Here is a 23,330-nt window from a genome sequence, read left to right as displayed (position 1 = left end):
CTTAAGTACTAGCAAGTTGAACATAAAACACTCAAGATCGAAAGGGTTTTGAGGAGAGTCTTGCGAAAAGCATAAAACCAAATAAATTGCTTTCAAATTCAGCACAGGTGAGAACCCTGCAGGAGAACATATGGGCCAGAGGTGACCAAGGTGTAAGAGTGCAAAGAAGATAAGGCTATAGCAGAAAAACAATTGTGACTTGTGTCTGCTAGAACAGAGCAAAGAGAGACTTTCTAAGCTGAAAATCTCTCTTTAAGAGAGCTGAGCCGGAGGACTTCTCATACTGAAGTACTGTCCACAGACAAATGAAGAGTAGCAAATCACTGGGTTTTATAGAAACACCCAAGTTTTCTACAGGAACATGGGAGAGCCAGCAGAGTTAATAGCTGTGGTTTGTAATCTGTTGCTTAAAGCTGCATTAATACTGGAGAAATTGAAGGCAGCAAACATGATGACAGGTCTTAAAAGAGCTTCCTGTGGATAAGAAAGTCTGATTTTTTCAGTTCTGCTAAATGGTAGAAGCAGCACTAAGGGGCGGGGAACTAGTGGACATATGAGCATATCTGGGGAAGAGTCAGCTTTTGTAGAATGAAATCATATCTTGTGAAACAATGAAAATTCTTGAAGGATTTGCAGAGTATGTGGACAAGTGGTAATAATTCTTATACCTCTTCGGATTTCAGAAACTTTCAACAAAGTCTTTTGTCACAAGCTTTTTAAAGGATGTAAATTGATGTGGGAAAAGAGGACAAGTCTGTTTCTCATCAGTTAGTCAATTCTTAATTACTAAAGGAATAAATCAGTTTTCTTAATGGGGAATTCTTGTCTTCAGCATAATCATAAAAGCAGTAAATGGTTAGGTAAGGACATTTGTGGCTGATGCAGAGTTTTTCAGGAAGATAAAAATTAATCTACTGCACATAGCTGAGGATAAGTTTTACTGTACTGAATGATAAAGTAGATGAAATGGTAATAAATGCAAAGTAAGTACCCATGGAAGAATTTCACATGTACAATGATGGGCTCTAAATTTTACTATTACGATTCAGTAAAAAGATGTTAGAGTTATTGTGGGTAACCTCGCTCATTTTGTAAGGAGTTGGTAAGGCAAGTGGCAAATTAAAATTTAATAGGAAGGAAATGAAGAAGAAAACAGGAAATCATGTGCCTCTCCCTGTATCTTTAAAACTTTGTGATTTTGGTCATTCCAACAAAAATGTTAAAATGGAATGAAATGGTACGGATGATGTCAAGGTCAGTGAAGGATATGAAATGTTCAGGGGAGTAACTAGATTAGGATTTAGTTAGATTAGGATTTTGGTGGCTGGAAAGAGGATGATTTAGACAGGATGTAGTAAGACCTGGTAAAATCATGGATGGTGTAGAAGAAGCTAATAGGGAACATATGTTCACTCTTCCTTGTATTGGAAGAAGTACAGGGAAGCAAATGAAATTTTCAAGTGACAAGCTCCAAACAGACACACAGAAGTATTTTTTTTGGCAAGGCATCATTAAATTTGTGGAACTTGCTACCATGGAACACAGTGGATGATAAATGGGTTCAGATCAGTGGAAGAAAAAAACATCGGGTCACTAAATATGAAGAAGTCATCTCTGGCTCAGGTTTCTTAGAAGCAGAGAGAACATTCTGGGGATTTGCTGTATACCTGGGGGGAGAACAGCCCTGGAACTATTTCCTGAACTTCATAGTTAGTATTTTGTAGAATATCTTAAGAACAACTTAATTTTGAACAACTATTTTTCACTTATTTTTTTTAAAATGACAACCAACCAAACAAAAGGTGAAAATGGCATTGTATTTCAGTCTTATTTAAAAAAGCAGGTAAAATAAGACACTTGTCCAGCTTGGTAGCCATGATGAGCTTGTCCAGAAAACTGCGATTTCTCCAGTGTACCAGACACCCTGAACAGGTTCAGGTACTTTCTTTTTGCTTAACAAAGAATGTGTGTCGTGGTTTAACCCCCACCCCACAACTAAGACCACAATTGCTGCTTTCTCAGTCCCCTCACCCCATGAGTGGGATAGGGGAGAGAACCAAAAGGGAAGGGAGAAACACGTGGGTTGAGATGAAAACAGTTTAGTAAGAAACAACATAGTAATAATAGGATATTATTATTAATAAATATAAAATAAATGAAACTCAGTGCAACCTCTCACAAAACTCCAGTCATGCCAAGCAGCCAGTTCTGGAGAGGAGAGCACTTTGGTCTCAAACATCCAATCCCAGTGAGAAAGTGCAAAAAAAAAAGAGAAAGCAAAAGACAGAAAGGCCAACAGGCCAACTGCAGAACAGGAGAAGGCCAACCTAACATCAAACTGAACCAGAATGGAACTAACCAAATGACCTGGAAAACCTGAACTAACTCGCTGGAAAAGCTGGCTGCAGCTTTATATGGAGCATGATGCTAATGGTGGGGATATTTCATTGATCAACCTGGATGTCAATCTAGGTGTGGTCCTGTCCATGCCTCCATCCTACCAATTTGCACTTGAGCTGGACAGTTGAAGAAGTCCTTGGTTTCCCTGACAAGAGCCAAAATGTCAGTGAGGTTTTTACGTTCTCTTCATACTGACTCAAAACCACAGCTAGCTACTGAAAGAAAAACATTGACTCTACCCTGGGGAAGAAGCAGCATTATTGCATTATTCTCGTAGTAAATCCAAAACAAAAGGCTGTGCAAGCTTTGAAGAAGGAAAGATTCTAACTGCATGGAAAACTACCTCGGTTTCAGCTAACCCAGCACAATGTATTAAAGTCAAACACCTATTATCTTTTCTGTTTTCTTCCTGGTAGTTACGGTGTGCTGCTTTGGGAGCTGCTAACAGGAGAAGTACCATTCCGAGGAATCGATGGTCTTGCAGTAGCATACGGTGTTGCCATGAATAAACTTGCTCTTCCGATCCCTTCCACCTGTCCAGAGCCTTTTGCCAAACTCATGGAAGGTAAGCCAGCTGTGGTGCAAGTATGATTTGTGCTGTCTCTGGAGTGCTGTTGAGCATTGCCTCCTTGCGTTGGCTTTGATACCTAAGAGCACAGATTTCTCAAATGGTGCTATTCAGTGGTGCAAGCTGTTATGGGAGCTAGGCTTGGCTGTTAGTGTGCTGTGACTGTTACTTGACTGCAAGAGTAGTAGGTGAAAGAAATTTCCCTGCCATTTTCTATTATCTGGCTTTATAGGAAAATGGAGGCTATTGCTGTCATTATCTAGCTGCTTGTTTTCTAGTAGTGAAGACTCACCAACACCAAAACTTTGCATATTTTGGTCTAGTTTGAAGTCTTCAACTTGTTTTGAGATTCACAGCTTCAACATCTTGCTAGGCAGTGTCAGAATGAATGAAACTTTATCCTACTGACATTTCAGGAAGAGGGTTTAAATATGGCTTTGACATTTGAAAACAACTCAAATTTTCAGTCAGAATGATCTGATTTTCTGCTTTGTGTGTGGAGATAGTTCATATCCAAGGTGGGCTACATATGGAGGAAAGAAATATAAGAGTTTGTCATCAGAGCTGCTGTAGCTATTAAAAAAGATTCTGTGGGGTAGCTTTTGAGGTGCACCTGTGTGACCTGCTCTGCTGGCTGTTGCAACTACTCACATATCTCCAGAGCTTCAGTTGTTCCTCCCTTCCTCTCCTCCCCCTCTCACAACAGTACCTTTAAGTGTTTTATTCAGTGCTCCTATTCACAAGGATTTCCAGGTGTTTATATGTAATAAATATTTTTGTAGCTATCTGGCAAAAAGAAAAACTGAGGTAAAAGAAATCAAACACGTTTTTATAGCCTTAGTGACCAAAGAATGAGTCTGAACATAGAACTGACATTTTGTGGCCTCTGGTGGTATTTTTAGCCCAAAGAAAGGAATTTGATTCATCCAAGGAAATGTTTCTGATGGATTTCTCTTCTTTTAGAATATTTTTGTATTCCTCTGGTCTTTTCTGTAGCTTACAGGCTTCAGTTAAGTTCAAGTAGAAAATTCCATGTACTGTTGTGCTAAAAAAACCATATCCTATGGACGGTAAGCAGCAGCAGAGTTGCAGGTATAGTAGCTTGGGAGCAATGTAAAGCAAGAAACCGCAGATGAAAGAGTTAATGGAACTACCAGCTCAGTGTCCTGCTGAGACAGTTTATTTTGATGTGGTTCCCTAAAATGAGGACCTTGGATTTCTTAAATGTGAGGTATGTGCTGCTGGGGTTGAAAATAATGCCCTCTATTGGGAACGTCGGGCAGAGGCATATGGCCTGTGCTTGAACCCAGCGGCGCAGGGGTGAGCACCCACGGGGCTTTGGGACGCTTGGCTTCTCCATGAGCACGGGAAAGAAGAGAACAAGAAAACAATTACTTTCTGCCCCTTGGCCGAAACTGTTTTTCAAACAGGCTGTTTCCCATCTTGGGTGAACTCTTGTTCCCCTAATGCTGCGTTTACTTTTGAATTACTGCCCTGGTGGTCTTCACTGGGACAACAAAGCTGAACGTTCCCTCTTCACAGAAAGGACTTGTATGTTACAACTGTCCTCATTAGTGCAAATTAGGGCAGATCTAGGCCTGGGAAAATAAAAGCCATGGGCCACCTGCATAGTTATCCTGTTCACTCATTCATGCATTTGGCTGGCTGCAGCATTTTGTTTTACTTTCGGTCATGTTTGCTTTGCCATGCTTAAAACCTGAGGTAAAGAGGCAGGGATTATGGCACTGACAGTCCAGCTGTATCACCCATTGCTACTAATTGGTCAGCAGCAGGGGGCCTTCCGAGCACTCCATAACATCCTCAGTTCTCCATTTTGATAAGAGAAGCAGTTTGAAATCCATAAACACAAATTTGTTCCAGTTTATGCTTCCTGCAACCTGATCAGATGCTTAAATACCAGCATCTTGATACCAGCAGTTTTGAAACCAAAGCTCCCAAATGCAAAATCTCAGTAATGCTAAAATCAAAGAAAAGACCTGCAAACCAAGCCTCAGCAGCTGCACAGATTTTGTGAAGTGTTACTTATTTTTAATTGCAGCTGCTCCTTGGCGTATTTCAGTCCACGAAACTGATGAATGAATGTCTTTTAGGACATCACCAAAAAGCATGGTTCCTTTTTTGCAGCTGTAAGGTCTAGGAAACTTTAGAACATTTTTCAACTCTTGCCTCGTGCTGCAGTAATGTGTGTAATCCAGTGACCGTTTAGAGCAATAATAATATGAGCATTTTGAGACCTGTGTGTTACTTTCTTCCATTCATGCATAAAAGCTGTATTCCCTGGGTATATGTTTAAATGCTAAGTTTTTCTGTTTGATTCTTCTCAAATATTGGCATGCAGGAGTCTAGCAGTACTAAAGAGAATAAAAGGATATTTGTTGAACAAGAACCTGTTTAAGTGCCAGTACAGGACAATATAGAATGAGAAAGTGATGCTTTCTGCAGTAGTTTAAATCAGGGTGAAGAAGGGGGCCTGAATGAGTAAGAATTTCCTATTCAAAAGTGTTAAGTCAAACATTTTCACTTAATGGCTTTCTAAAAACATGTTCTTAATTATTCGTAGCTTGAGATGTTACTTCATACCATTTTCTATTTCCGTTTCCATTTTCGATGTTCAGTTCCCATCACTGTAAAAGAAGTAGCTTTTTGTACTATTGCTAGTTGAGTTGCCTCATGGTAAGATGAGTACCTTAAATTCTGCGTTTTTAGAGCTCTTTAAGTGGGTAAGTCATTGCGTTACATTGCAAATGATAAAGCTTGTTTATCTGTGGTTTATCTTAAAGGCAAATGAAAAAAGCCCGATCAAACAGATTTTTCTCAAATAGTGAAGAAGAACACTCAGAAAGAAGAAAACTCCAAATGTCTCTTTGATGTCATTATTTACTTGAATCTCCTGTTTTCACTCAAGCGATGCCCAGTCTGCTTTGCAGGGCAAATTTTCAGTCCTGTGGAAGCAATTCATAATATGACTCAGTATTAGAGTTTGACATCAGAAAGAACTCTGATAGATATCTTTCTGCAGTAAGGCTGTTAACACTGTGGTGTGTGATAAAAGAACTGTTTGCAAGAATCTTGCGTATTATCTCCACTCTGTGAGCACATACACCTTACAGCAAAATATTTAAGGAAGTTATTTGATTTTAACATATGCTTGAAAATGTAACTTTTTGTAAATTAGTAAAGCTCTATTTCGCTTGGCATATTGTTGCAATAGAACTTAGAGACCAGGTAGTTCAAGATCTTAAGTGATGTTGGATATTGTGTAAGCATGAATTCCATACTTGGCTTACGATGGGGCAATAGTCAATGCAAGTGGGAATGGAGAAAGATGGGGTAGCACAGACAGTGTGCATGCCACTCTTAGCCACTGGGGATCAGTAAAGAACTACTCATCCTATCAAAGCTCCATACTGAGAGATGCTTAACAGTTGTTTGTCCTATTCTAGATTGCTGGAACCCTGACCCACACTCACGACCTTCCTTTGCCAGTATCCTAGACCATCTCACTGCCATACAAGAGTCCGGTTTCTTTGAAATGCCCAAAGATTCCTTCCACTCCCTGCAGGAAGACTGGAAACAAGAGATCCAAGAGATGTTTGATCAGCTCAGAGCCAAAGAAAAGGTAAGTAGAGAAAGACACTCCATGCTTGTGCTCTCTGGATTATAATTTTCCCATTTCATAATTGAAACAGGGATCATCATTTACTGCATCCCAGAGTTAATTTTGTATGTACTTTACAGGAGGTTGTAATAAGTCCCTCAAATCAATGACAGGTTGTGATGCACACAAGGGCAGAATGATGAGTAAAATAAATATCTGCATTCTGAGCTGCTACTCTAATATTGTAGTGAGCTTCCATTGTACACTGTGCAAACTGCTAGGATAAGTTGTCTTCAGTGTTTCACTACTAGCATCTTAATCGAGAAGCCTAATGATAATTGTTAACAGTAAAAGTAGGAGGGGCAGTTTCACCGTCCATACTCTAGCAAACATTGCAGCTTTGGTTCTGTCAGGTGTCTGTGTTCTGGGTTTCGAGCACAGCTGGAGTGGATAGACTATAATAAACATGAGTGCAGGCCAGGGGACTGGTCCAATAGCTGTTGTAATTGAAGTCCACCTGGGTAAATCGTAGAAAATGAAAATGCTAGCAGGAATAAAAAGAATTGTGACCATCAGCCTCAGAGTAGAAGTTAAGTAAAAAAGCTGAAGTTTTCTTCAAGCATACTTGTAGAAAGCACAGCTTGCTGCATCTATGTTAAGGTCTTTACAGAGACTGTCTTTAAAGTTGGTATGAAATTCTGCAGTGGAATCAGTAAAGTAATTATATTTTTTTAAGTTCATGGCCTCGTGCCTGAAAATAAATTTATAATAAACAGTCAACTTGATTTGGGCTCAGAAGTTGGGTTTAGGAGGCAGAGAAAAAGAAAAAAAGACCTCAGGGCAGAGCAGATAAGTCGCACAACAATACTTAAAACATTTCTATTCACGTATTATAGGAGCTTTTGGGAAAAATCAAATACCTAATAGGCATTTCCCTGCTGCACCATGTTGCCCCTTGGCGTAACTATGTTGGACGTTTTTTGAAAACCAGAGACTTCAACAGACAAACAGAAGACCAAACAGTAGCAGCTAGACTGCCCTCAGGTTTTGAGTACTGTGTTCCTCTGTAGCAATGGGGAAAGAGAATTTTGTATCCTATTCACCACGTGAGTAAAATGTACCAAGCCTTTGCATTGATGTGACAGGTAACAATGAAGTTATTAAAAAAAAAATCTCAACTAAAATCTATCTGATAAGATGAAGTTTAACTTGAATTCTTCAATTTTTACCTTATGCAGTGGAATTAGCTAGATGGAGAGGATTGTTCTCAGTGCTGAATTCTTTTGTCCTTATGGAGAGAGGAGTGCAGTGAGAAGACATTTTGACATCTCAAGGACTATTTCAGTTGATTCCTTTTGTCAACAAAGGAAAGATTGAAAACTTTGCCTTATGCTGCTTTATGCCTAGGGAGCATCCATGCTTGGTGGAAACTGATGGGAATGACCTCCTGATGATGTTTTCTTCATTGATTTTTATGTTAGAGCTGTATTTTGTGCTATTTTATGATGCACGAGATGGCAAGGTTATTTTTAAACAGTTTAACAATACCGAAGGTAACGTAGGTACTTAGTGAACAGGAAAGCAAGGATGAATTCTTTTCAGTGTTACAAATAAATCTTGCAAAATGGGTTGCCGTATGCGTGGTATGCTCTAATGGCCATTGTAAACATGTTCGTGTCAGATATCCAGCATCTTTTCTCATGACACTGAATTTAGGATTCAGTGCCTTTTCACAGAATTGCAGAATGGTTGAAGTTGGAAGGGACCTCTGTAGGTCATGTAGTTCAGCCCCCCCTGCTCAAGGAGGACCATCTAGAGCCAGTTGTTCAGGACCATGTCTCACATGGCTTTTGAATATCACCAAGGTTGGAGATTCCGCAACCTTTCTGGGCAACCTGTACCAGTGCTCAGCCACGCCCACATTAACAAGGTGTTCAGAGGGAACCTCATGTGTTTCAGTGTGCGCCCATTGCCTCTGGTCCTGTCACTGGGCACCACTGAAGAGAGCCTGGCGCCATCCCCTATGCATCCTCCCTTCAGAGATTTATATGCATTGATAAGATTTCCTTTTCCCCCCACCCAAGCGTTCTCTTTGCGAGCATAAACGGTCCCAGCTCTCTCAGCTCTTCCTACTAGTACAGATGCTCCAGTCCCTTAATCATCTTCATCCTCCTTTGCTGGATTCTCTCCAGTATGTCCATGCCTCTCTTGTATTGGGGAGCCCAGAACTGGACACAGGATTCCAGGTGTGGCCTCGAAAGTGCTGGTGTCTGAATTTTAATACTGATACAAAGTACCTTGAATGACAGGTGTAGAAGATCTTCAGGATTGTTTAATGTTTTCAGCTTTCAGCTGAGCCTTTAACCAGTAGCACCAGCAGTGCTGTGAGTGTAGTTGTTGCTGCTGTACCTTAAGAATAGGTAATGTTAATCTTAATGCACAGATCACAAGGTAGCTTTTCTTTTCTACCTTCTGATATCCCTGCAGGAGCTACGCACATGGGAAGAAGAGCTGACTCGTGCCGCTGTTGAACAGAAGAACCATGAAGAGTTGCTACGAAGGCGAGAACAGGAGCTGGCAGAACGCGAGATTGACATCCTGGAAAGGGAACTCAACATCATCATCCACCAGCTGTGTCAGGAGAAGCCTCGGGTGAAGAAACGCATGGGGAAGTTCAAGAGGAGCCGGCTCAAGTTAAAAGATGGCAATCACATCAGCCTGCCTTCAGGTTGGTAACATGTTAGGCTGTGTCAGGTGAAATGGGAGGAACAGGTGAACCTGTAGCTTTAGTAGCTCATTTGTACTGATACTTACGCATTAAAAGGTATTGGGTGTACTTTGGGAAAAACATGCCTCTTTGGGATCAAAAACTAAGTTTGCTTCTCGTGTGGCTAACATTCCCCGAAGTTCCCAGTATGAAGACCAGAAGTAAATTTGAGATGTTCCATGCTTGTTAGCTGATGGCTGTATATGGTTTGTGGTAAAAATGTTGGTGTTGCAGTTTAACATGTTAATACTCAAAATGATCAGTTTAATAAAGGATGTACATAAAAAATGGTGGAGGTTCTTGCTCTGGGAATATTTTACATAGTGCTGCAGCAGAAACCATAATCTACTGGATTTCTTGATGCAGTAATCTAAAAATTATCAAAAGTACATTGATAGCTGTGAGACTACAGCACTATATTGCTAGTTCATATGTGAACTCATATTAACACACAAGTGACCTGTAATACCATATGTAGTGGAAGAAATGTCAACAATTGGTGAGGTGTCGAGAGTCATTCATAAGAGTGAACGTAGTGATTTTCAGAAATATTGAATCCTTAACATTTCTGTATAGAGATTCAAACTTGTAAAAGAACAAAAGTATGGGTTTCGTGAACCATCGAAGGCTCATTGCTACCTCTAGGACGATGGCTTAAACTATATTCTTTGTTTTCTGAGAGAGCTTGACTGTTTAGAAGAGCAATAATAATAATATGTGCGTGTTAACTAGTCTTCAGGTCTGCAAACACCTATTGCTGATGGTTTTGCTTAGCTAAGAAGCTGAGAGATAAGGTGAAAGGAATTTAGACAGGGATATATTTTGGCATAAATGTCAGTCAGCTTATGGGGAGATCTATGTGTGCATGTGTATGTATCTCACACATACACTAAGAAAATATATCTTCATGAGTGTGAGTGCACATCTTTGTTCTGAAGTAACTGTGTGTACAATGGAGGGATAAAAATTAGCTGTAAAACTTCATTTCTACATAGATCCTCTAAATTGCACTCCTTGAAGGTTACCATAAATTATTATTTCTTTTTTGTTATATTAAAAAAGAGAATTTTAACTATGTCTTTCTGTGTTTGTTCTTATTTTTTTCTTTTGGTAAACAGATTTCCAGCATAAATTCACTGTGCAGGCTTCTCCAACGATGGATAAAAGGAAAAGCTTGATCAGTAGCTGCTCCAGCCCTCCTGCAAGTCCTACCATTATTCCCAGACTCAGGGCCATACAGTGTAAGGAGCTCAATGTAGTATTCAATTTGGGAAATGTGCAGTCTGTCAGCGCGGTAAGATGCCAAGATTCCATATCTAGGACAGGACTGTAAAAAAAAAAAAGATGTTCCTAAAATGTTTGCCTTATGCCCTGCATGTATGTGTTTAGAGAGAAAAATGGAGTGTGTTGGTGATGAGGGGGGAGTCCAGACCTTACTTACCCAAGTTCTTGAAATATTGCTGTTTGATTGTATAGAAAATACATTCCCTAGGTATATGGGTTCATTTTAAAAGACACTATTTTGCAGAATAGATCTTTGAAATGTTATTGAGGTGGATTAAGGAAAGAAAATCAAGGGCACTTGTTCCCATAATAAACAGAATTAATCAGACAAGCATGTATTGGAAGTGAAAGGGATGTTAATTAACATGGAGGTTTGTATTGAATATCATGACATTTGTGTGTCTGGTATCAAACTGGTGGTTCTAAAAGATAAACCAGTGATGAAATCTGTGGAACCTATCTACTAATTTTGAAGGGATCTAGTTGTTAGATCTGTGTTGATAAATGGTCAGAATTATGGGAAAGAAGCCTGAATGGGTTTTTCATTACTATTCCTGTTCTGGCCTATATTTTACTTTCATGTTGCTGTGGAACCAATTCTTTGTCTGTTTTCCTTTCCCATTTTCCACTGTTCTTTCCACTTGTGAAGTGACTCCTGCTGAAAGCAGTAAAACGTGGGGACGAAGTTCAGTCCTTCCAAAGGAGGAAGGAGAGGAAGAAGAGAAGAGAGGCCAGAAGAAAAAGGGACGCACTTGGGGACCGAGCTCACTTTGTCACAAGGAGTTAGGTGCAGGAGAAGATGGGTAAGAGAGGACCTGGAACCAGACTGGTTTCCAAGTTCTAAAAGTGGTTATGATCTGTCTCACTGGAGATTTGCCTGTCCTCTTGCAAGGACTTCTCTGCTTACAAACTTACTTGTTGTACCAGAGATATTAGAGGTTCAGAACCAATTACAAAACTGCATTGCATTCAATCCCTTGGTAAAGGTCCAGCACTGATCTGATGCTTTCACTGTCTGCTGTTACCTTGTTATGTGTATTCGTAAGCAGTAGAACTTCTCTTTAGCTGTGCAAAACTGTTTCTCTGGTAGCTTTTCTTTATTTTCAGGCTCAGCGTCCTGTAGTTTCATATCATATCTGAAAATATGTCTCTTTTACAATTCTCAGCTATGCTTTTTCTTGTCTTAAATGCTGTTATTTTAAAAGTATCTGGTAGAGCCAGGTAATATCTTTTCTTCAGGCTTTTGAAAAGGACGTATACCTTGAGTGAATACATCCTGAAAGTGATTTTTTGCAGAAATACAGGTTGTACCTGGCCTTTTTCTATAGATTCTTGTTCTGTGGCTGCTTTTTGTGTCTATGTGAATTATTTATACCAGGATTCCAATGGACCATTGCCAAAATGCTGCTTTAAATGTAGGAGTATTTTGATCTTCTAAGAGGTTTGAACACGTCGTGATTTTTAGTGGAGCTTGAAACTTTTTCTCCTGCTAAAGTGATAGTTTGACTCTTGCCTTATTTTTTTTGCTGGGCAAATAGAATAACTGGTTAGAATTTATCTTTAATATTATGTGCTCAGATGTGAAACTCCTGGAAAACAGATGTTTATATAATGCATCACTATTGCAGTCCTTTGCAAGAGAGCCTGGATATAAGTGTTCTAATGACATTAAAATATGTTCTTCCTCAGAGGCAATCTTAACATGTTAACAGGGCGATGTGGAGGAAGCTTCTTCAGCTGCTGCCTATGCTTTACCTGTTCTATAGAGGAAGTGTAGCATTCTACAGAATTAAAACAGATGTCACATCTTATAATCATTAATTATATAAAAGGGCAGGAGATCACTGAAGCTGGTAGAAAAGCACTTCTTCCTTAAAATCACATTCTTAGAAATCTGGGAATAAAGCCCTTCGGTTTTCCATTCATCACCATTTCCAGGGAGACTCAATACAGCTATGGCTTTTTGCAGAGTCTCTGAAACATGATAATGTTGCTGAGAGGGCAGTAGAGCTAACATACAATGGACTACTGCTGCTTGCTGAGATCGTGCCAGACTGCAGACTTATCTAAAGGGAACAGAGTTACAGTAAATATTACTGACTCAAAAGATAGAGTGCTTTCTATTTTTAGTACTTTTAAATGCTGATTTTAGAAAGTAGGGGGCTAAAAATTAGGGTAAAGTCCAGTTCAAGCCTTCTCCATGACACTGTTCTGGTAGCAGCAGTGCTGCTATTCCAGCTGCTTACACAACAATGTCATCAAAGGAACTTGAAGATTCATCTTTTTCATTACCTTCCATGTGTTCTCTGCAGGAGGTAATTCCAAATTTATGCAAGAATGACATTGTGGGAATTGCAGTGAAATTCTCAAGCATGAGTAAACTGACCTATAATTAACATCAAGTAAAGGCAGTCATGAAAAGATTATACAGTGATTATTCACCCTTCTGCATTTATCTTTGAACGTCACGAATACACAGAGCAGCAAAAGGTTGCTGTGCTAAATTGCAGAGACTGCAACTGGATGAAGCTTTATGTTGGACTAGCGTGACAATTCAGTTGTGATGTTATGGAATATTCTCAAGGATATATGATGAAGTCTTAATTGTCTTTAAACTTGGCATTGATTATCCCCAATCTGTTATTATGGCATGGCTGATCTTTACCCTGTTAAAATTTTGACACTGGTGGTGTTACTGGTTTTATGGAAGGTGACACTGGATTTGGGGCAGTCACAGTCCTTTACCTGTTACCTCTTAAGTCCTTGCAAGCTAAATAGGGGTGAGCCTGGGATCAGACACTTTTTATTCATGATAGTATTGTATTAATGCCTCAACATGGTGTTACAGAATGGTATTAAGACACCAGACATGCTGTCTTACAGTTGTAGGGATGTTTTTTTGCAATTTTCTGAGCAAATAAGCCTTGTCACCTTATCACTCCTAAAGAAAGGTGCTTTTCACTTCCCGATAGAAGAAGGCAACAGAGAAGTAACTCAACCATAATACAACAGAGTAATACCTTTCCTGCTATTTAACCCAAATAGATAACAGGTAAGAAGTCTTTAGGCTCCTGAATTGTCATGCTGGTGACTGAAATAGATAGTTTTGCTGCTAGTGCTTTCAAATCATTCCAGTTGCTCTTTCCTTGGAGCAGTAACAGATAACACTGCTGTAGTAGGAATGTACTCTAAGTTGGCATATTTCAAATTGCTTTTATATGCACGTTACTGTCTAGTTAAAGAGGATGTGCAGCTATCCTTTGTGCAGCTTTCTGGGGTCTGCTTGTAATTTGGGAGAGAGAAAGAGAAGGAGCAAAAAATAAAAGGCAAGGAGGAAGATTTTTATAACCTTGAGGTAAATGTAGCAGGCCTTGAAATTATTCTGGTAGCTATTTATCTTTCTCTTCAGATTGAGCTGAGCTTTATCAGTAACAGCAAATCTTCAATCTGTTTTTTTGCAAGGGAAGGTTGTTCTGAGAGTCAAAAGGAAGCAAACTAAGTTGATGTGTCCTGCTGTGCAATAAAGGGCAATTCCCAAGACCCTTTAGATAACTGTGAGTGTAAACTGTGGGCTGAACTGAAGTTTACTGTTGCCTTTCATCCTACTTTTCCTAACTATGCATGTTGTACACATGGATAATTTAGATACAATGTACATTATTTGGTGGATTGTGTTACATAGCTGAGTATAGTATGGAGGGAGTAAATCAGGACAGAGACCCAAACACTGAACTGCATCTCTGTTGTAAAGCCATGTGGTTGTCAGTCTTCACAAGCAGGATTCAACACTGTGCTGTCTGGGTTCAGGTTCATAGCAGAGTACTTCCTGTACCAGAATGGTTAATGGGGGGAAATTATGGACTTTCACAACAGCTGAGAACTGTACAGGATGCTTTTAGTGTAATGTCATCAACCAGCTGAGCATGTGCTGAATCACCTTTGGACCTTGTGACCTCATTTTAGCCATATAGTTTGGTGACAAGTTAGGCATGTTGGTTAGGTAGAGAATAGAGGAAAAATACATGCCAAGACAAAAAAACCCTGATATAATAAAACTTTGAGTTTTTAAATCCTGGGATGGAAGCCATCTTAGAAATGCAGAATGATACTGGTGGAAAATAAGATTCATGAGAGAGAATTCATTACAATCCTTCCCTTACAGAGAAAGAAGGATGTAAGTAGAGAGAAGTTATGTGTCTTTGATCAAAGGACAATGCAAGTTAGTAATGGAGCTGGAAGAGGTCTCATCTCTTGAGTTTTCTATTCTTTCAGTAACAAGTAGATGCTCTTGTATGTCCAGTTGAGATCATTCACACTATCCACAGCTTTTTTTGCTCCTTTCATTCCATTTCTGACTATCTTGAGTGCGTTAGCTTTTCACCAACACTATCATGTGTTTAATATTGGAGTTTGGAGAAAGGCACCACAGGTCTCACATTCAGACAATATTGATAACTGAACGATAAAACTTTGAGTGTTGATATGTCAGAAAGTGATGTCAGTTACTAAAGATGTTTCTCATGTCATGAATGTACTGCAGGGAACAAACAGGATGATGGTAATGAACACCTCTGAACAGGGACTGCTGATAAGCTCAGGTGCCAAGTGACAAACCTTTAAATGCAGGTGATTTCAAAGTAGGCATTTGGTTTGGGCATTTTAACTTTTTTTTTTTGTTCACATTGGTTTGGTTTTTGTTTTTGGTCTGTAACTAAATGAAACAATGACATGATTTATGATTTTAGTTACCTATTTTTCCGTAACCTAGAAATTATGCTTTTAACTGTTTGTACTTCAATGCAGTGTTTTCTTCACAGTGGAGATATCAGGGCCTATAATACGAAGGCATGACTTTGCTGTTATAATGACTTTAGCACATTATTGTCCCAGTGAGTGATCTTTGACTTTCATTGTTCATTTGTATTTCACATTAAAATGTTTTTGGAGGTATTTTTCACCTCCTCCTGTTGAGCGCTTTATTTTTTACATGCCATGGTACGTTTGCCTTGGTTTAAAAAGAAAACGTTTAATCTGATATTTGTAGTGGTGCTTTCTATTATTCTGCATTCATAGCTGTTGGTTATCAGCAGAGATCTTTTGACTGCCATGGTCTAACAAATGAAGGAGAGACTTTCTGACTCTTTTTGTATTTTAAAGTGCTGTAAAGATGTTGCAAAATGTCATGCTATTGATGGATACATGCATACTCAGAGTAGAGCAATAGAGAATACAGAAAGGGGGAATGAAAATTGCTTGAGAACATAGTACATTTTCTCCCATCTTTCTACTATTTCAGTTTGAAAGCTCTGGTAGAAGGATACAAACAGTGGTCATCCAGTGCACCGAACCTTGGGAAGATTCAGAGAACTGCACCTGCTTTTCCAGGATTCACCAGCTTAGCAGAGATGGGTAAAGGAATTCCCTGGAATTTATATTCTTATCCCCACTTCCATTCACATTTGAATGAACCTTTCCTTTCCTGAACCCTCACCTGGTACCTTAAAGCAATATTTTAATTTTGGTGCTGTTTTTCTTTTATTCTTTGTGAAGTAACTACTTTCTTCTCCTGGATTTTCTTTTTGTTCACCTATCTGCTTGTGCTTCTTGTCTGTCATGCTAACAAGTTTCTCTTAATTCCCCTCTAGCTGCATGCTACTTCTCAACTCCTTTCCTGTTAACGATATTTAGATGTGCAGCATGGTTACACCTTCACTTGTATGAAAATAAGGAGCCTTTTGCTCCTTGCTCCCAAACTTACATATTTACTCTAGAAGTAACTGAGGTGTAGATTGCTTTTGAAACGCTATTCTGCAGTTGATCGCAAACAGATTAATGTGTCACTAATTTCTTCCACTTTGATAGCATTTCCAGTTACTTGTCTTGGCCTATCTGCTATGGAGACAGTAGCCTATGAGTATTTGGCAGTTGGTGAAGGATGCTTGTGATGAGGACAGTTGCATCTTCTGAGGAAAAGCTTAATTTTCATGTATATTTGTAAGACAGTGAAATTTGCCTATGAAAATGTTCCATCCATGCAGAGTCTGTTTTCATTTGCTTTCCAGATGATGAAGACAGTGAATGTCTTAACGGAGAGGGAAAGGTGCACCCTTCACCAGGGCACAATCAGTCATACCTCTGCATCCCATTTCAGAAGAATGAAGACTGGGATGGCCCATCTAGTGATGCCAATGAGGAGTCTACCCCTGTGAACTCTGCTACCAGTACCCCACAGCTGACACCCACCAACAGCCTCAAACGTAGTGGTTCCCACCACAAGCGATGTGAGGTTGCATTGCTCGGCTGTGGAGCTGTGCTGGCTGCTGCAGGCTTGGGTTTTGATCTGTTAGAAGCGGGAAAGTGTCAACTGCTGATTGAAGAGGAGCCAGAGGCACCAAAGGAAGAGAAGAAGAAGCGTGACAGCATTTTCCAGCGAGCTGGACGCCCCCGCAGGAGCACTAGTCCACCTTCCCGAAAGATCTTCAGGAAGGATGATCCCATGTTGTTGCTAGGCGAGCCATCCACATCCCTCACCCTTCTTTCCCTGTCTTCCATTTCCGAATGTAATTCCACCCGATCCCTGCTACGCTCAGACAGTGACGAGATTGTGGTGTATGAAATGCCTGTCAGCCCAGTGACAGTCAAGGCTCCCTTGCCAGCCGTTACCAACCCACTAGTCAATGTCCAGATTGAGAGGTTCAAACAAGACCCCAACCAGTCCCTGACTCCCACACATGTGACAGTCTCTTCCCACACCCAGCAAAGTGGGCACAGGCGTACACCTTCTGATGGGGCCATCAAAGGGAGTGGACTAGTTGTCAATGGGTGCCCAACCAGTGGATGCCCTTCCAGTAGCTGTTTAACTGGAGCACTGGGAGCAGGTAGGTTTTCAGCCATCATCCTTTTCCTCTTCAGAATAAAAACCCAAACAGTATGATTACTTGTTAGGAAGCAAACATGTTGCTTATACAGCATCCGTTGTGATGGTCGATCCATTAGAAGAGCTTATCGATACCATCTTTACACAAATAATGAGCAGAATAATGCAGTAATGGTCTCTGTTCTAGCATCTCTGCGCTAAGGAACTCTCTCTGATCCCGTGCTGTGAGGCAGAGCATAGTATTGTTTCTTAGACAAAGATGGTTCCAAAGTACAAATATTGTATATTTTTAGCAGTTCCTCAGGATTCCATCTCCATTGCCTTTATACATTTGTTTGTATTGCTGTTACAATTCAAAGTAAACTCTGATCCTTATGGCAGTGAAAACTGGAACTCTAAAGCAGTTTAAGCTGTGCCACTGTTACTCTTAGTCCTTTGCAAACGAGAAGAATCTTCCTGGTAAGGTAGTGTTCTCACTGTTGCAGTCTTTAGGAGCGGCTGTGACTTGATAACATAAAAAATGCTTTCCTGTTTTCTTGCCCTAGTAATTCAGATTAAAAAAAAAGAGGACTAAATAATAAGTTAAAATCCAATTTAATTAGACTTTTCCCAATGGTAAAACAAAATGTGAGGTTGTCTGTTGAATGGCATTCTGCAGTAAAATGTGGGTTAATGCAGCTGAGAATACTCATTAAAATGGTATTCATGAAAATTTAAGTTATGTTGTGTTTATTAAAAACAAAACCAAAACAGCCTCACCCCTAAATGAAAACAAACCAGGAAGCATCCACAGTAGGTAGTGCTAAATGGCTCTTCCAGGAACTTGGTCCCTCTTGCTGCAAACAGGTGTCACATATCCTGCTGTGCAAGTGTCTGCCTGATCCATTCAAGCTGTAAATGGGTAATGTGCCCTTGGAAGGATTTGGAGAGTCCTCACCTCTGGTAGGAGGTCAAATCTATGCTCTCCAGTCTGAAAACTGAAGAAAGCAAATGAGAGAATGAACAAAACTTGATGCTTGTGCTAGGTCAGTGAAACAGGTGTCTTGTGGTGTGTTGAGAACAGTGTAGGGATAAAAAAAGCCAGTTATTCACTTCAGATTGGTGTAATCTTGAGGATACGGAGTTTGTAGATTCTGAATGGAGGCTTTCTGCTTTGAAAATGTTTTCACAATGTGCATAAAATAATTTAAGATCTATTGGAACCATTTAGCAGTGACATCTAACATGTTTCCCTCTTCTCTTACGTTCTCTGTTTTGGATAGGTGTATTAAAAACACCTAGTCCAAGCAGAGATCCCAATGAGGTCCCTCGCCTGCCAGACCCCAACCTTGTTTTTCCTCCAACCCCGAGACGATGGAATACACAGCAGGACCCCACACTGGAAAGACCCAAGACATTGGAGTTCCTGCCTCGGCCACGTCCTGCAGCCAGTCGGCAGCGGCTTGATCCCTGGTGGTTTGTGTCACCCAGCAATGCCAAGGGTGAATCTTCTGCCAACAGCTCAAGTACTGATACTCCAAGCAATCTGGACTCTTGTTTCGCTAGTAGCAGCAGCACTGTAGAAGAGAGACCTGGACTGCCTGCACTGCTTCCTTTCCAGATGGGTCCTCCTGCAGAGGAGCGGACACTGTTGGACATGGATGCTGAGGGGCAGAGCCAGGACAGCACCATTCCGCTATGCAGAAGTGAACTTAACACACACAAAGCTGCAGCATATGAACTCAAGCAAGAATTCTGGTCTTAGTATGAAATCCACTGGGGACAGTGAGCCCCTCTAAATTCAATCCTACTTTTTTGCACTGAGAATGCACTTTGAAGACAGATGAGATGAAGGGATGCTACAGAGATCATATGGTGCTGCCTCTGCTGAAGATGTGTTGTTTGACTGCCTGATTTTTGTCTGCAGTTGGATGTAACTCAGCAACAAAAAGCTGCTGACTTTTGCTGTGGGGTTTTTCTGTAGTCTTCCCTGTCCACTTATTGCAGTTTGAGTCTGCAATGAGCTAAAATTATCATATCAAAGTCCTTGTTACTGACCTTACAGGATTTGGCACTTGCAGTAAGTATATTGGTATCTAACCTGGTATTAATCAGTATTCCCAAAACTCAAATATTACACTACAGCAGACACCAGTGTTTGATGTTTTCCCAAGGAATCCAGGACAGAAACAAGTAAATATCTGGAGACTACCTTCTCTGAAATGTATTCAGATCATTAGATAGGCCTGTGAATCATGGTACCCCCACTGAAGGAGCAGAAGTAGCTGTCTTAGACTCGCTTGTCCTCTTTTGCTCATGTGATACTGCAAGGTGGAACAGATTGCAGAGGAAGGGCATGGCATCTCCACTGATGGAGGTCTTTGAGAACAAACTAGGCTGTTGGGAAAGAGTAGGTGTAGTTGATCCTGGCTTCAAGGCAGGTTGGGTGGACTTCAGTGTTCTCTTGAGGTCCCTCTCAGCCCTATTTTTCTATGACCCTGCACTTTCAAAAAAGATGAAGGCTTATGGTACGGCTGCTTACTCTCGCTTGCTTTTTTCTGTTTCGAAATCTGGTTCCATCAGCCTCCTTTTCCCACCCCCTGGATCCCAGGCTCATAGTCAAGCTGCCTCAGCTTTGGGAAGGGAGTTAGTAGGAACTCTTTCTTTAAAGCTGTGTTGGCTTGCAGAAGTAAGTTATGTGTCCTCTCACTCTTTTTTTCTTCCTGTTTTTTCTCCTTATGCTTTTTAGGAGTGGCCCTTGAAACCCAAGGCTGTTCCTATGCACACTGATACTTGTTTAAGGCTCTTTAGAAATTGAGGCTTGTGTTGTTAGTAGTTGGATTGTGCAAACAGGAATCAGAACATCTGGATTCTGTTCTATTTGGTGATTCACTATGTGACTTTGGGCAAATAATGTAACCTCTGTGCCTGAATTTCCCCATCTGTAAATAATAGGGATAATACCTACCTCACAGGGGGAGGGGTTGGGACATATGTGGTAGATATAAAGTCCTTTGAGATCTTTGAGTGAAAGGCCCTATAGACGTGTAAAACATTATTCTTGTTCAAATATGAAAAAACTCCTGACTCGAGCAAGAACAAACCCCTGTCTTGAAGGAGAAAGTCACACAAATAAGGTGTGCCTGTGCTCACAGCTTTCTGTACAGAGACTCAAGCGTGTCTGTGCCTCTGCAGGTATATCTTATTGGCTTTTATGAGAGCTTCACTCTTGCCCAGTTTCAGTATTTTAAATAAGGGATGTGGCCTGTATGTGAGTGCCATAGGGTAGTCCACTTTATTGCAGGGTACAGCATATCTGTTTACTCTTTCTATACAGGTCTGTGCTCATTTTGCTAATCTTCTGACCATTGGGGTGCAAATAACTGATTTGACAGTGCTGCCAATGCAGTGGTCAACCTGTTCGGGAAGTCCAGTCCTGTTGGGAAGGCAGTGTGGCCAAATACTTTGCTGCAGCTGTCAGCACAGAGAATCTGAGTGTTTAGATGTTTGTAACCTGATGTTAAAAACCAGCATGTGTAGAGAAGTACTGTACTTAAGGTTTTTTAATTCTATTTGAGGGCTAAAACCAGCATGTAGCTGTTAGCCAAGTGCACCCTTTTTTCAGGCAATTACAGTATGTTTTTATGTAGAAAGTTCACACATCTCTTGTTTATCACATGCCATAAAATGCGTTTAATGGCAGAAGTACTATTTGCTGATTTCCCCATTGAATGCTCCAGAGCTAGCCTTAATAATGCTACACTAGCTGCTGAAGCTGGATAGACTGTTGACTGCGTAGACAAGGTATTCTGGTATGGAGCTCATATACTAACATTTCTGACGCTTTTGGTAAATGTAGGTCTTCAGCGTTCTTGATTTCTTAATCATCCATCCTTTTGCTTTCCATTTCTGAAACTCAGTTTGTGATCCTGAGGCTAAAAAAAAGGCAAAACCCATCCAAAACAGATGGTTCATTTTGATTGTGGTATAGAAATAAACCCAAGGAAAGCCAGTCAGAGGCTGTCAGAAGCAGAAGATCAAAACAAGCCATTTTTCCTAGTCTCCCTTACTATTCTGAAAAATCTGTAACAAAACTGGATCAGCTGTTCTGAAATATAATGCTTTCCATTCAAAAAGTATTACCACAGAAGTTGTAGGAAGCATCGTCCACTCTGCAAAGACATCACCTGGAATAGTTCCATTCAAACAGGAATCTTTAAAACCTATTTACTTGTGTGGAATAGGGGGTTACATTTCTATGTCACATTGGTTTAACTCGGACCACTAAGCTTTCTCGTAGTTGACCAATTGCTTTCACCAAGTGAACCGTAAGGTTTCTGTCAAGTTCCCCGCAGGTAAGACAGCTGTGAAGCCAAGTTGTTCTGTCACCTCTTTTGCTTAGGAAAGTTGAGGATGAAGTATCAAAACCCCTTCCCACTGTCTCCCTTTGAGATAACCACTTGGTGAAGGTGGAGTGTAGCTGACTTATCAGAAGTATTTTGCTCTGAAGAGCATCTTCCCTAATGCCAAATGGACTTTGCAACATCAAAGGGACTTGGGTAGGACAGATGACAAGGAGTCAAGGCTCCAGATCAGAGTTTCCAACCTAGATATTCCCTGTCACAAAACTGCATAATGTTTGGATCAGGCAGGAGTCTGTTGTAGAAACAAAGCTGTCGGCTTTAGCAGGTGGAGGGGTATTCTCTGACAGGCAGAGGGGGCTCTCAAGGCAAAGAGTTGTCAGATGTTTTACCTTATGCACCCCAGAAGCTGTTGTAACTGGTGTCCTGAGGTCCAGAGGCTATGTGCATGTTTAAGGTGGCTGGTAACCTCTCCCTATATCCATCTGACCCATCATGGCTTGATTTCTCTCCTTTCTTAATCTGTTGGTTTTTTTCCTTCCCAGTTGTGGGAGCTGAGGTGCTCTAAATCTCTAGAGGGGTGCTTCACTGTGGTCCATTAGATACTGAGAAGACATGAGCCAATCAGCTCACAAATCTTTTATTCCGCTGGTTGCTAGTATTCCCATTTGTCATGGAGACAAAAGTTGCAAAATTATGTTGACTGACACACCTTTCTAGCAGTATTCTTGAGAAAGATGGTGAAAACCTTGCTATAGAATTCTAATAAACGTATTGTTTCTTAAATATCTGAATAAGTTGCACATATTTTTTGCTGAGAAAAATGAGAAAAAAAAAACCATGAGAGCACGAAATCACTGAGCAGTCTAAAATATAATGACAAAAAAGTAAAATATGTTAAAGTAATTACAGGGCTTACAAAGAGGAAGTGACATTTATTAACTGATAGTAGTATGATTGTTGCTGAGAGGAATTTTTCTGGTCTGGAAATAGATATGTATTTTCTATTAAATAGTCAACTGGCAGTATGTATCACTATTTTATGTAACTGATGTGCTGATTTAGGAAAGAGAAAAACATTTGCCAGCCCTTCCAAAGATGCTTTCCTTGTAGCCTTTTTTGTTTTTTCCTGTAAAATTGGAGGAAAGCACAGACATAGCAACCAGTGGAAAAAATGACAGATGTTTTTGATAAATTCCTACTGGTTTCGCAGAAATCGAGTGTGGGATAGGTAGAGAGAAGAAAACTTTTGTGTCAAAACTAAGGTGGTAATACTTAATGGATTTTTTTTTTTCTAATACTGTTGCTTCCTATGGACTGCAAATATTCTGTTTTGCCCACAAGTAGGTCTTATGTCCTTTCAGTCCATTTCAGAGGTGCGAATGTAGCTTTTTATAGGTCTTTTTTTTTTCCTTCGGGTTATTACTGTAGCGGGTTGATATTCAGTATGGTGCAGGGAACCCCAGTGAAAACAT

General features: G+C 40.3%; 1 protein-coding gene across 1 annotated transcript in view; it reads left to right on the top strand.

Moving 5' to 3' along the window:
* MAP3K9 (mitogen-activated protein kinase kinase kinase 9) overlaps positions 1-20,291 on the top strand; it is a 54,010-nt gene extending 33,719 nt beyond the window's left edge. The window contains exons 4-11 of the mRNA XM_065636576.1: positions 2,817-2,965; positions 6,433-6,608; positions 9,075-9,315; positions 10,473-10,595; positions 11,288-11,441; positions 15,935-16,047; positions 16,701-17,516; positions 18,778-20,291. Coding sequence (XP_065492648.1) covers positions 2,817-2,965; positions 6,433-6,608; positions 9,075-9,315; positions 10,473-10,595; positions 11,288-11,441; positions 15,935-16,047; positions 16,701-17,516; positions 18,778-19,259 — 2,254 coding nt within the window. The 3' untranslated portion in view covers positions 19,260-20,291. The remainder of the gene's footprint in view (positions 1-2,816; positions 2,966-6,432; positions 6,609-9,074; positions 9,316-10,472; positions 10,596-11,287; positions 11,442-15,934; positions 16,048-16,700; positions 17,517-18,777) is intronic.
* The last annotated feature ends 3,039 nt before the right edge of the window (positions 20,292-23,330 follow it).

This window comes from Caloenas nicobarica, chromosome 5 (assembly GCF_036013445.1).
Source record: "Caloenas nicobarica isolate bCalNic1 chromosome 5, bCalNic1.hap1, whole genome shotgun sequence".
NCBI lineage: Eukaryota > Metazoa > Chordata > Aves > Columbiformes > Columbidae > Caloenas > Caloenas nicobarica.
Note: the sequence above shows the minus strand (reverse complement) of the source record. Positions and strands in the feature narration are given on the sequence as shown.